At 46.6% G+C, this 13,401-nt stretch overlaps 1 protein-coding gene across 1 annotated transcript; it reads right to left on the bottom strand.

Moving 5' to 3' along the window:
• Window positions 1-3: 3 nt before the first annotated feature.
• PPP1R35 (protein phosphatase 1 regulatory subunit 35) lies at window positions 4-8,915 on the bottom strand. The gene is made up of 5 exons (XM_083581169.1): window positions 8,750-8,915; window positions 6,210-6,427; window positions 4,067-4,499; window positions 2,570-2,700; window positions 4-317 (listed from the first exon to the last, which is right to left on the bottom strand). The coding sequence occupies exons 2-5, from the start codon at window positions 6,411-6,413 to the stop codon at window positions 144-146; spliced, it is 942 nt and encodes a 313-aa protein (XP_083437295.1). The 5' UTR covers window positions 6,414-6,427; window positions 8,750-8,915; the 3' UTR covers window positions 4-143.
• Window positions 8,916-13,401: the final 4,486 nt, after the last annotated feature.

Below are 13,401 nucleotides of genomic sequence, written 5' to 3' on the forward strand. Positions count from 1 at the left end.
ATATGTGCTTCGAATTAAGTTTTATGTATGAAAAGCGAACTCTGGTGCAAAAGGGAGTCCTGTTTGAATAAATAGTCCTGCGCCACACAGCAGTCTTGAGTCCAGTTTTGGGGGGCAGACGGACCAGCATCCCCTAAGGCCCTTTAACTGTCCCACTGACGCAGCTTTCGGTACATGAAGAAAGTGGTGGCTGGGTCCCGAGTTTGAGGTTGCAGTTTCAGGGGGGGCAGACCCTCCACCTCCAGGAAGGGGCTCTCCGTGAACAGCTGCTCCGGGTCGTAGAAGGCCAGGAGGTCGGGGCCTGTGCAATCCAGCTCCTAGCAGAGAAGAGACAGACCAGTTGCTTAGGAGGGAAAGTCCTTAATGAAGCGCAATGTCATCCAGTGCTTTACCAACTGCACTGGCTCCCGGTGGAGTACAGGGTCAGGTTTAAGGTGCTGGTTTTGACCTTTAAAGCCGTATGCATCCCAGGACCCACGTACCTACAGGACCGCCTCTCCTGGTATGCCCCGCGGAGGACCTTAAGATCCACAAATAGCAACACTTTGATGGTCCCGAGCCTCAAGGAGTTTAGATTGGTCTCAGCTAGGTCCAGGGCCTTTTCAGTACTGGCCCCGACTTGGTGGAACGCTCTGTCACAAGAGACCAGGGCCCTGCGGGACTTGACATCTTTCCACAGGGCCTGCAAGACAGAGTTGTTCCGCCTGGCCTTTGGCTTGGACTCAGTCTGACCCTTATGTTTCCCTCCCCTTATGGTTTTGATCTATGGGCTACTTTTAAAATAAGGCGGCATTTTAAATGTCATTTTAACCTGTATTTTAATGGTTTTTGTTTCTCCCTCTCTTTTTCCCCTATTATGTTTTTACTGTGATTTTATTTTATTGGTGTTAGCCGCCCTGAGCCCGGCTCTGGCCGGGGAATAAATAAAATTTATTATTATTATTAAACTGTGGAACCCCCTCCTGCAGGAGGCCGTAATGGACTCCAAGGGACATGCGGTCCAAGCCCTGCAATTCAGGAACGCCAACCGTTTGCAACCTTAGCTTTGCAAACGCGCTGGCAATCTTGTCGCCGCACTGCTAGGAGGACTTCGAAGGAGGATTAGACAAATTATTGGGAGAAGAGAGCTGTCGTCGGTAGTGTCAAGAGGCAGTCATCCTTGTGAACACCGGTTGCAGGAAAACACGAGGGGGAAGAGTGCTCCCACGCTCGAATCCTGCCTGCGGCCTTTCCAAAAGCGCCATCTGGTTGGCCACTCAAGAACAGGATGCTTGCTGTTAGAAGACATCTGAAGGCAGCTCTGTTTAGGGAAGCTTTTAATGTTTGATGTATTACTGTATTTTAATATTTGGTTGGAAGCCGCCTAGAGTGGCTGGGGAAGTCCAGCCAGATGAGCGGGGTATAAATAATAAATTATTATGATTATGATCTTAAGGGCGCTCCTTCCCGTCCTCCACAGGACATCACTCGGCACATTCACCCCCCTTGCTGGACCTTCAGCTTGGAGAGACGCTCATAGCACTGGTGTAAACCCATTGGACCATTGCCTCACACCCCACCTGCTGTTTCCAAATTTGGGGGGTGGGGTTAAAGCCCTAAACGGCCTCGGTCCAGTAGACCTGAAGGAGCATCTCCACCCCCATCATTCTGCCCAGACACTGAGGTCCAGCTCCGAGGGCCTTCTGGCGGTTCCCTCACTGCGAGAAGTGAGGTTACAGGGAACCAGACAGAGGGCCTTCTTGGTGGTGGCGCCCTCCCTGTGGAACGCCCTCCCATTAGATGTCAAGGAAATAAACAGCTATCTAACTTTTAGAAGACATCTGAAGGCAGCCCTGTTTAGGGAAGCTTTTAATGTTTGATGCATTACAGTATTTTATTTTATTTTATTTTATTTTTTGAAAGCAGCCCAGAGTGGCTGGGGAAGCCCAGCCAGATGGGCAGGGTATAAATAATAAATTATTATTATTATTATTATTAAAGTCACCTGTCTCAATGAAAGTATATGATGTCTGACATGACTGAGAATCGTGGACTCAGGGACGGAGAACTATAAAGCGTCAAAACAGAGATTTGGAAAATATGGAGACAACAAGGAGAAGCAGGACTGAGATGTGGAGATATGCTTCAGAGATCCAGACTGTGGGGAGCTCCAAAAAATTAATACAGTGGTACCTCGGGTTACATACGCTTCAGGTTACAGACTCTGCTAAGCCAGAAATAGTGCTTCAGGTTAAGAACTCTGCTTCAGGATGAGAACAGAAATCGTGCTCCGGCGGCGCAGCAGCAGCAGGAGGCCCCATTAGCTAAAGTGGTGCTTCAGGTTAAGAACAGTTTCAGGTTAAGAACGGACCTCCGGAACGAATTAAGTACTTAACCTGAGGTACGACTGTAATTATAATTTGGACTATAATTTGGTCTTTTTTATTTTAATTGGAGTATTATGATTGGGTATATTACTTGGATGTTTTTTATTGGAAAATCAATAAAAATGATTTTAAAAAAAATAAAGTCACCCATCTCCTCCAGCTCTGGGGAATCCTCAAGGCCACACCCCCCCTTTCCTGCTCACCTTCTTGGATTCAGGACGGGTCCGGACGAGGGCGAGTTTCTCCTGCACGGCTGAGCTGAGCAATTCAACTTCTGGCACTTCCAGGCTGACAAGGCCTTGATAGAGTTGTTGCTCCCGACGGATGTTCATACCTGCGAAAGGTGTTTTGGGAAAAAAGGCCGAGGAGTTTATAAAACGGGGAATGGCGTGGAAAAAATGGATGGAGAGAGAAGTTCTCGTCCCTCTCATCGCACTCGAACCTGGGCCATCCACTGGCGCTGAATATTCGAAGACTAGGGACAGGTGACCAAACGTTATCCACCTGGAGCAGGAACCGGCAAACCACTCCAGTATCCCTGCCAAGAAAACTCCATGGACAAAGACAACTCACTGCAGATGGTGACAGCAGCCACAAAATTAAAGGACGCCTGCTTTTTGGGAGAAAAGCAATGGCAAACCTAGACAGCATCTTAAAAAGCAGAGACATCACCTTGCCGACAAAGGTCCGTATAGTTAAAGCTCTGGTTTTCCCAGTAGTGATGTATGGGAGTGAGAGCTGGACCATAAAGAAGGCTGATCGCCGAAGAATGGATGCTTTTGAATTCTGGTGCTGGAGGAGACTCTTGAGAGTCCCATGGACTGCCAGAAGATCCAACCTCTCCATTCTGAAGGAAATCAGCCCTGAGTGCTCACTGGAAGGACAGATCCTGAAGCTGAGGCTCCAAGACTTTGGCCACCTCATGAGAAGAGAAGACTCCCTGGAAAAGACCCTGATGTTGGGAAAGATGGAGGGCAGAAGGAGAAGGGGAGGACGGAGGACGAGATGGTGGGACAGTGTTCTCGAAGCTACCAGCATGAGTTTGACCAAACTGCAGGAGGCAGTGGAAGACAGGAGGGCCTGGCGTGCTCTGGTCCAGAGGGCCATGAAGAGGCGGACACGACTAAACGACTCAACAACAACAAAAGACAGGTAACAATAATAATAATAAATTTATTATTTATACCCTGCCCATCTGGCTGGGTTTCCCCAGCCCCTCTGGGCGGCCTCCAACAAAGATTAAAAATACATCAAAATGTCACATATTATAAACTTCCCCAAACAGGGCTGCCTTCAGATGTCTTCTAAAAGTCAAATAGTTGTTTATTTCCTTGACATCTGGTGGGAGGGCGTTCCACAGGGCGGGTGCCGCCACCGAGAAGGCCCTCTACCTGGTTCCCTGTAACCTCACTTCTCGCAATGAGGGAACCGCCAGAAGGCCCTCGGCGCTGGACCTCAGTGTCTGGGCAGAACGATGGGGGTGGAGACGCTCCTTCAGGTATACTGAACCAAGGCCGTTTAGGCAACTCGCTCCCACAAACACTGGGATTAAACCGCCTTGCTTCCTCCAGATGCGGAGGCAATCCTGGCCAGCGACCATTGATAAGCCTCCTGAGGCAGGGAGTTCCATAGGTTAACCACGCGCTGCACAAAGAAGGGCTTTTTTTTTAACCTCCCAATGCTCATCTCCTGATACTCACCCTCGCCAGCCCGGGCTTCCACAGCGCAGCGAGCGACGAAAGAGCGCTGTACCAGTTGTTCCGCCGCCTGCCGGGCATTAAAACCCTGCTCCCGGACGGCGTGCACCTCTGCCACCAGGGCAAGAGTGCTGTGAGGAACGGGACCGGCCAGCAAGCTGCGGGGTGGACACGATCCCTCTTCTCCTTCCTCCTCCTCCTCCTCCCCTGCCGGACTCAGGGAAGGCTCTCTCGCCAGCGTGATGGTGATGGGAGATTCTCCTGCACTGCTGTGGACCACCTCCACTCTGGGCTTGGGGGGGTTGAGGCTGAGCGTCCGGACATCGTCCGAATGGGATCCCCGCCTCGCAGGAACGGCAACCTCCGTTCCAGGCTGCGGGGCATCTGGGAGGACCGCGCCGATGTCATCGGATTTGGATCCCAGCCTGAAACGAACCTGTGAAGGTGCAAAAAAAAATGGACAGTCGAGATGGGGAGGAAGAGGTGAATTGTGAACAACTTGCTAAAACGATAAACATCTTCCACAGAACAAAAGGCTCAGGAGGAAATCCAGGAGCAAATCCCTAAGACCAGGCATGTCCAAAATCCGTTTTGGGGGCCTAATCCGGCCCGCCAGTCAGTTTATTTCGGCCTCTGTGGTTTATTTCCTGGGCCAAAATCCTAAAAGATGGTCGACAACTCCAATCCTAAAAAAAGCTCAGTAACTTTGGGGAAAACCGTAAAAAAAGCTCAACAACTTCTTTTTTAAATATATTTTTATTATTGACACATAAACTGCGGGACAAGGATAACTGTGACTTTAAAGATGAATGGGAACCGTTTGCAAAGTATTTAAAGAAGCAACAAAGTGAACTGGACTCCTTGGCAGGCTTTGAATAAACACTCACAAACTTTTTATATAGATAATAATCAGTCAGATAAATAAAGGATTTATACAATTTTGTAACATGCAGAGAATAGCATCTATGGAGAAACCAGAGATTGGAACTGAGGGAAGTCAGGGGGTGGGCGGGGAGGGCGGGTTGTTTTATGGGGGGGAGGGGGGAAATGGGGGAATTGATTATATGTTTTAAGATAATATGCTTTGTTTAAATTCCTAATAAAAATATTTTTTAAAAATAAATATATTTTTATTAAACCATTTTAACGAAACAAATTATCAATCAAAATAACCAATAACGTTTTCCCTCCTTCTCCCACCCTCTAAGGACTTCCCTCAGCTACCCTCTCTGATTTGTTTGCACATATTATTCCCTGCATGTTAAACATTGTACATATCATTGCCTTATCTGCCATATATTCTACTAATAGATTTGCGGATGTTTATTCAAAACCTGCCAAGGGCCAAGGAGTCCTTTTGTTGTTGAAAGCTCAACAACTCTTCAATCCTTAAAAAAAAGGTCAACAACTTTGGTCGGCCCTCACGCATGCTCACTTCATCAAATCTGGCCCTCTTTGAAAAGAAAAGTCCCTAAAAGCACCAGAATGACCTCAGTTCTGCGCAGCAAACACCTCAGGAGGACAGGAAAGCCAAGCCAAACCATGGAGGTCCATATACCTCAATACTGCTGACACTGACTGGCAGCACCTATCCTGGGCCTCTCTGGGGTGCAACGAGGAGCCTTCTGGTGCAGGGCAGATGCTGCCCCACTGAGCTACACCCTTTCCCCTCTGGAGAGGGTGTGGGCAAGTCCTACCTCTGTCCCTTCCTGCATAAAGGTAAAGGTAAAGGGACCCCTGACCATTAGGTCCAGTCGTGGCCGACTCTGGGGTTGCAGCGCTCATCTCGCTTTATTGGCCGAGGGAGCCGGCGTACAGCTTCCGGGTCATGTGGCCAGCAGGACTAAGCCGCTTCTGGCGAACCAGAACAGCGCACGGAAACGCCGTTTACCTTCCCGCCGGAGTGGTACCTATTTATCTACTTGCACTTTGACGTGCTTTCGAACTGCTAGGTTGGCAGGAGCAGGGACCGAGCAACGGAAGCTCACCCCGTCATTCGAACCGCCGACCTTCTGATCGGCAAGTCCTAGGCTCTGTGGTTTAACCCCCAGCGCCTTTCTGCACAGATTTCCCAAGTAACGGGGAATCTGGTGACAGATTTGGTGGTTTCAAACCACCTCCTCTCCACTTTCCAGCTCCCACTTACCTGTCTCCGGTGTGCTTTCCCCTGCTGGGGTCGCCGAAGTATCCCGCCCCCCGGCCTCCTCACGCAGGCTCGCTCGGGGGTGAGCACCATCTCAGGCTCAGGGACCAAGCCTTGGGGAGTCGGGGGTGGAAGGGGCACAGGTGCAGCGCAAGGGAGGCTGTCTCTGTCGTCGCTGCAGGTGAGAGGGGGAGCAGCAGCCATCATGGGACAAATGCAAGCTGTAGATAAGAGAAAAGAGTATGCAAACCAGTGGTTTCCAATTTTTGAGCCGACTCTACTGCCCCTTGGTTCCATAAACTCCCCACCCTATAAAAAACATTATGCAGAACAGCTAAGGGAGAGAAGTAACGTAATGACTTTCAAAACACATTTAAATGCACACCGGCCCCTAGGGGGCGCTGCTGCCTACTGGGAGCCAATGATGCAATATGTAAGCGGCAGCAGTGCAAACTTCCAGTAACCCACCAGCAGAGGGCGGTGTTTCCAAACATCTACTCTGAGCAGAGAGTCCCCAGCCTGGTGCTCTCCTCTTGTTTTGCACTACTTTCTGGGGCTGATGGGAGTTGTAGTCCAAAACATCTGGATTTCACCAGGCTGTCCTAACTAAGCCCGAGAAGTGGACTCTACTTTTTTTTGGGGGGGGGGGGGTACATAGCAGAGGAGCATCAGGGGGGAGAGATAATGCCCCTGTTTTTATTAGAGGGAACCCATCCTCATGGATAGTTGTGGAATTAATTCACTGCCATAATAAATAATAATAATCTATTATTTCTACCCCACCCACGTGGCAGGGATTGCCGCTTGCATGGGCCACACGTTTAGGGCACCAGAAAAGCAGGGACACCAGAAACAGGAGACCTTTTTCTCTTTTTTAATGAATTTGATATTGGTACTGCATCCAAGTATTCATCAAGGGGAAAATCAGGACTTCGTTAGACGGTACGATACGATAATCTTTATTGCCATTGTCCCATACAGAACAACGAAATTGAAAAAATCTACATCAGACATTCAAAAACCAACAAGCCTGCTATCCCAGCTATCCCAGCCTGGTTAATCTAAAAACTCTGATACCCCCTAATTAAATACAATATACTCCCACAGAGACTACCTTACACTGTGTTTAAAACAAAAATTTGGATAGAAACTTCCTAACCCTCCACTCTGCACCCATTTTCCGGGTCTCTTTTTATTCCCTATCCCCGCCTAAACCGGAGGTGGGTGGGGTGGATGGTGTCCTAACATTAAATCGAAATAATGCGAGGAAATCAGATCCAGCCTGGCGTTGCGCATGACATCCACGCATGCCCATTTTAGCATACATGTAAGCCTTGGATCACTTTGGTAAACAGCATTTAGTTTAGTGTTTTGTTTTTATTTTGAATCACATATTGAGAAGGGGCGGGGAGCCGCACAGCATAATTTTTTCCGGTGCTTGCAAAAGTCTTAGTCCGGCCCTGGGTCGAATCCAGCTGCCGCAGGGATCTTTTGATGTTTTACGGGGGGAGTATTTTGCAGGAGGGGACGCGGGTGGCGCTGTGGGTTAAACCACAGAGCCTAGGACTCGCCGATCAGAAGGTCGGCGGTTCGAATCCCCACAATGACGGGGTGAGCTCCCGTTGCTCGGTCCCTGCTCCTGCCAACCTAGCAGTTCGAAAGCACGTCAAAGTGCAAGTAGATAAAGAGGTACCGCTCCGGCGGGAAGGTAAACGGCGTTTCCGTGCTCTGGTTCACCAGAAGCAGCTTAGTCATGCTGGCCACATGACCCGGAAGCTGTACGCCGGCTCCCTCGGCCAGTAAAGCGAGATGAGCGCTGCAACCCCAGAGTCATCCGCGACTGGACCTAATGGTCAGGGGTCCCTTTAGCTTTTATTTTGCAGGATGCGGGACAAGAAGCTACAGTTAGAACTGGATATGGAACAACTGATTGGTTCAAAATTGGGAAAGGAGTATGACAAGGCTGTATATTGTCTCCCTGCTTATTTAACTTATATGCAGAATTCATCATGCGAAAGTTTAGTGTTTAGAGGGCCTTCTCGGTGGTGGCACCCGCCTTGTGGAACGCCCTCCCTTCAGATGTGAAGGAAATAAGCAGCTATCTTCTCTTTAAAAGACATCTGAAGGCAGCCCTGTTCAGGGAAGTTTTTAATATTTAACGCTGTATTGTTTTTAATACTTGATTGGGAGCCGCCCAGAGTGGCTGGGAAAACTCAGCCAGATGGGCTGGGTATAAACAATAAATTATTATTATTATTACTATTTTGCTTTGTTTTTATTTTGAATTACATATTGGGAGGGGGCGGTGAGCCAGCCTCACAGCAGAATTTTTTCCGGTGCTTGCAAAAGTCTTAGCCCGGCCCTGGGTCGAATCCGGATGCCGCAGGGATCTTTTGATGTTTTAGGGGGGGGAGTATTTTGCAGGATCCCAGTTTGCAACCTCCCGCCTTTGCACATTTTCTGCAAAGCCCAAATTGCCCATTGCACCCCTTTCCCCCTTGCACCCACCTCCCCCCCCCCCAGTTTCCAACCCGGCCCCTTACCCCCTTTTATCTCCAAGCCCCTCCACTTCTCGGCTTCTCCCTCGTCTAAACTCCACTCTTTGCCTCCGGCGCGGAAGAATCTGGGGACGGTTGAAGCGGGAGGTGCAAAAGGAAGCGAGCAGCCTCGTTTTCGGTCCAAGATGGCGCCTGTCCTGAAAGCGCCCTATCTAAAGCCATGGAGAACCATAGAGTCGCTCGGCGCAGCAAGTCCCAGTCCGGCAATTCCCGTGGCGTAACACTCGCGCCCTCTAAGGAAAGGTAGGAGGCTTTGCAAGCGTAACCTCAGAGGGGCGGGGCTGGGGCGTAGCCTCGTTGTGAATCGAAGATGGCGGCCGAGCTGGGAGCACTCTATATAGAGAATGAGCGGCGGGAAAGGGAGGGAGGCGAGGGCGGCCTTCTGGGTTAATTAGGGTGGTGCGGAAGCTGCGCCTGCGCATCAGGTTCTTTCTGATTGCAAGATGGCGGCCCAAAAAAAGACACTTCTCCGCGGGTTCGAGACCAGCTCTCGGCATAGATATTAATAATAACAAATAACAAATAATTAAAAATATTCATAGCTATTATTATAAAAGTAATTATTAATAATAATTGCAGGAGGCTCAGGAAACTGTTCTAGGTGTCCATTTGAATCCACTGCAACTTTTAAGTTCTATGATTCAGTGGTTCTAATTATTATTTTATTTTATTTTATATTTTATTTTATTAAATCTGCAGTAGGTTTATTTTAAAAGCAATCAGGAACCCGACACTTAACCACTCCCTACCAAACCAATTTGACTTTAGGCTGCCCTATCCAAATCAGGAAGTGTGTTTTTTATTAAAAATATGTTGGTTTTCCCCCATCTTTTTCCAGAGGTACCACTGAGGCCAGTGGGAATATGCCCAGCAAGATTTAAAGACGCCCATGCGCACCGCTACATATATTTGAACCTTGTCATATTGTCTTTTGTATTTCTGATATATATTTTTATGATCTGTGATATTGTGTGTGTTGACGCTGGTCTGTGACCGTATTAATAAATTCATTCATTCATATTTGAACCTTGCCGCGTATGAACCATTTGTAGTGAGATTTTATATATGTGCCTTATATTATATGCAGCGTAAGAACTGTAATAAGGCTGTCATAAGAAAAAAAATAAGAATAAATCAAAACAGGAGTTTGTTTCAAAATGGGAGGTTTTCAAAGAATATCTGAAAAATAAATATAGTAGTTTAAATACTGTTGCAGCATTCGAGGAACTTCGGTAATAGTTGCAAGGTAGATATAAGAAATTAGACATTATTTAGAAAAAAGTTTAATTATGATAAAAGTGTGCATTGGCAATAAGTAATACAAAATCAAAATGTGGAATAGACGGGAGGTTGGGTCTTTAGTGTGAAGACCAATATATGTTTTATCGTTTGTTAAGAAAATTATGTGTCTATGGTTATTCCTGTGTGTAATTTGGTATTTGTGTTTTTTCATTTTCTTTTTGCTGTATCAATAAAAATGTAAAAAGGAATAAAAATAAAGAACTGTAATAAGGCTATCGGTGGAAAACCAGTTGCCTTTTAATCTTCCTGGCCCCGGAAAAACAAAACAAAACTCAAGAGGGGTTTGTGCATAAACTCAGCAGTAAATGTTGGAAATGTAAAGAAAGAGAGGGAACACTTTATCACATGTGGTGGGAATGTAAAAAGGTGGAATGCTTCTGGGAGATGATATATAATGAGATGAAAAAAATGTTGAAATATACATTTATAAAGAAACCAGAAGCATTCTTATTGGGCATTGTTGGGAGTGATATAAATAGAAAGGAATGTAAGCTCTTTTTATATGCAACAACAGCAGCATGAATATTATTGGCCCAAAAATGGAAGCAAGAAGAATTAGCGACGATTGAAGAATGGAGGATGAAGTTAATGGACTATGCAGAACTAGATAAACTAACAGGAAGGATTCGAAACCGGCGGGACCAGAAATTCACGGAAGACTGGAGTAAATTTACGGACTATTTGAAAAGTATTTGTGAAGATCAGACGACGTTTGTAGGTTTGCAAGAAGTTTTGTGAGGAGTATTATTCGAAGAATTGCAAAAAATGGAGAGGGGGAAGGATGATTTGTTAAGAGATGTAAAGGCAATATAAGGTTAAGAAATGCATAAGAAGTGGTGAAAACGGTGGATCATCAGAGGTGCTGATGGAAGTCTAAAAAGATTGCATGAGTGATAAGTTTTGTGGTGCATTTTATAATTTATATGTTAAAATCAATATTTTTATTTTTTTTTAAAGGAAGCCCCCCAGATTGGCCAAGGCCGGGTTAGAAAAAGGTGCCCTTGAAAAATACTACCATGTCCTCACAAGGGAGGCTTTCTCAAATTTGAACCCACAGAGGGTGATGGACTACAACTCCCATCATCCACAGGGACTGGGATCTGAAGAACCGCTGGCAGATGCAGCCAATGCCCATTGAGTCAAGGACCCTGGCAAAGCACCGCTTGCGACTGAAGCCTTGGAGTTCCCTCTGCCGGCCGGACTCAGTTTTCCGGCCCCTTCATCTGTGAAATGGGCGCAGCCGCAGGAGGCGGGGAGATCCAATGAGCGGCGGCGAGCGGCGCTGAGTCTTTGCCCGAAGAGCCTCTGAAAAAAAAATCCCCCCCTTTTTTTTTTTGCACGGATAGATCTGCCCTCTCCTCTGTGATAAAGGTTTCCGCTGCAGTTGGTGGCAGAACAATAACCCGCCGCGGATGAATGCCTGGCAGCGGGCGCAGGAATTTCCTGAGCGCTGGGTGGATGGGAACGGGAGAGGTCTGCAGGGGAGATATATAATGGAAGCAGCCAAATAATAGATTTTGCTGACTGTCAGAAATGATAGCGCAGGTTTTCCCCTGTCTCTGCCAGCAGCCGAGATAGAAAACTCTGTTTTTAGTTGAGCGTATGTGTTATGTCTCCTGTCTCAGGGGCCGGACTCCTGGGTCCCCTGCGGAAGGGCGACAGGACTCTCCAGAATTGCCAAAAAAGCTGGGCAATTCTGTCCCCGAGCCAAAATCCCTGCCATCTCATCCTAACCATATTTTCTCAATTTATTCCTATGGGGTTTATTTCCCATAAATGTTCATAGGGTTGAATTCGAGGAAGCGGCGTTCTGGGCCTTTTTCAGAGCAGGAGGAGCAAAGCCTAGAATATGCTGGGACATTTCATAGAATCATAGATTTGCAGAGTTAGATGAGACCCCCCAGCGGTCATCTAGTCCAACCCCTGCAGTGATTGTTGTTATTTATAAAATTTGCATACCGCCCTTCGTCCCAAGTTCTCACAGTGTAAAAAATGCGAGATAAAAACGCAGAATACGTAATAGGAGCAAAAATCAAACAAAGCAATAACCCGCCTCCCAGGTAAAAAATGTGATGTGTGGCTCCAGCGATACGAAGCAATAGCAAGATTTGCCTGCGACAGATTTGCATAGATTAATTAGAGGACGAGGAAAGCCATCAAGCAGAGGGCTGGTTACACCTTCATTTTTCTTTGTTGGGGTTCCTTCTCCGCACTTGCGGTTTAAATGGCAATACTTCTTGGGAAGATGGTTTGGGTTTCTGATCCGAATTATTATTATTATTATTATTATTATTATTAAAGCTAAATGTTAATGATAATAAGAACCTGGGCTGCTGGATCTGGTCCAAGGGGCTGCATCTCCCCCCCCCAAAATAATATTTATTATTTTCAGTAAATGAACATAGTAAAAAAAGAAAAGATTAACAATAATAAAGACAACACACACAAAAAAGAAAAAAAATAGATACAACATATTACCACTTAATCAATTAAAATTAAGTACCATCCATCTTCATAAACATAGTATTTGACTTCCTCAAATCTCTTCCATCTGAATTTCTTAGTAATTATATGTAGCAGTTTCCAATAACAGTGTTTCAAAAGACCATATCGCAGTCCTAATCATTTTACATAACTTTCCTTATCATACATTTTCTTATTTATAAATTTAATTCCATTTTTATCCTAGGCCTGATTGTTTCTTTCAAGTGATTACATAGCTTTAATATTACAATATTTATTAAAGGGGCTCCATCTTGTCCAGAGTGGTCGACCAGATGTGCATGATGGGAAAACCAAAAACGGGGACCTGAGTGCGATAGCAGCACTCTCCCGACTTGTGATTTCCAGTAACTGGTGTTCAAAGGTATACTGCCTCTGATGCTTTATTATGTTTCATATATTCTGTAAGCCACCCAGAGTGGTTGGGGAAATCCAGCCAGATGGGCGAGGTATCAATAATACAATTATTAATTATTATTATTATTGTCGTTGTTGTATACAGCAGCTGTGGCGCGCAGCCCACAAATTTGTCTCTCTTACAGTCTAGCCATCCAAATTGATGTCGTCCTGTGGGAGGGAGTTCCGCAGTCTAACTAGGCGCCGTGCGAAGGTCTTTTTTTGTCCTTTCCTTGTGCTTGGGTTTTGCTTCCAGTCTTCGTACGGGCATCTGCTTGGCCAGCAAGGGTTGATGGACTTGTCTCTTCTGCTACTCCAGAGAGCAGGACTCGAACCCGTGGCTGCAAGTTACAAGAAAGGAGATTCTCCTGAGGTGGCCAAAGTCTTGGAGCCTCAGCTTCAGGATCTGTCCTTCCAGTGAGCACTCAGGGCTGATT

Source organism: Podarcis filfolensis (assembly GCF_964270895.1).
Source record: "Podarcis filfolensis genome assembly, chromosome: 13".
In the NCBI taxonomy this organism is placed as follows: domain Eukaryota; kingdom Metazoa; phylum Chordata; class Lepidosauria; order Squamata; family Lacertidae; genus Podarcis; species Podarcis filfolensis.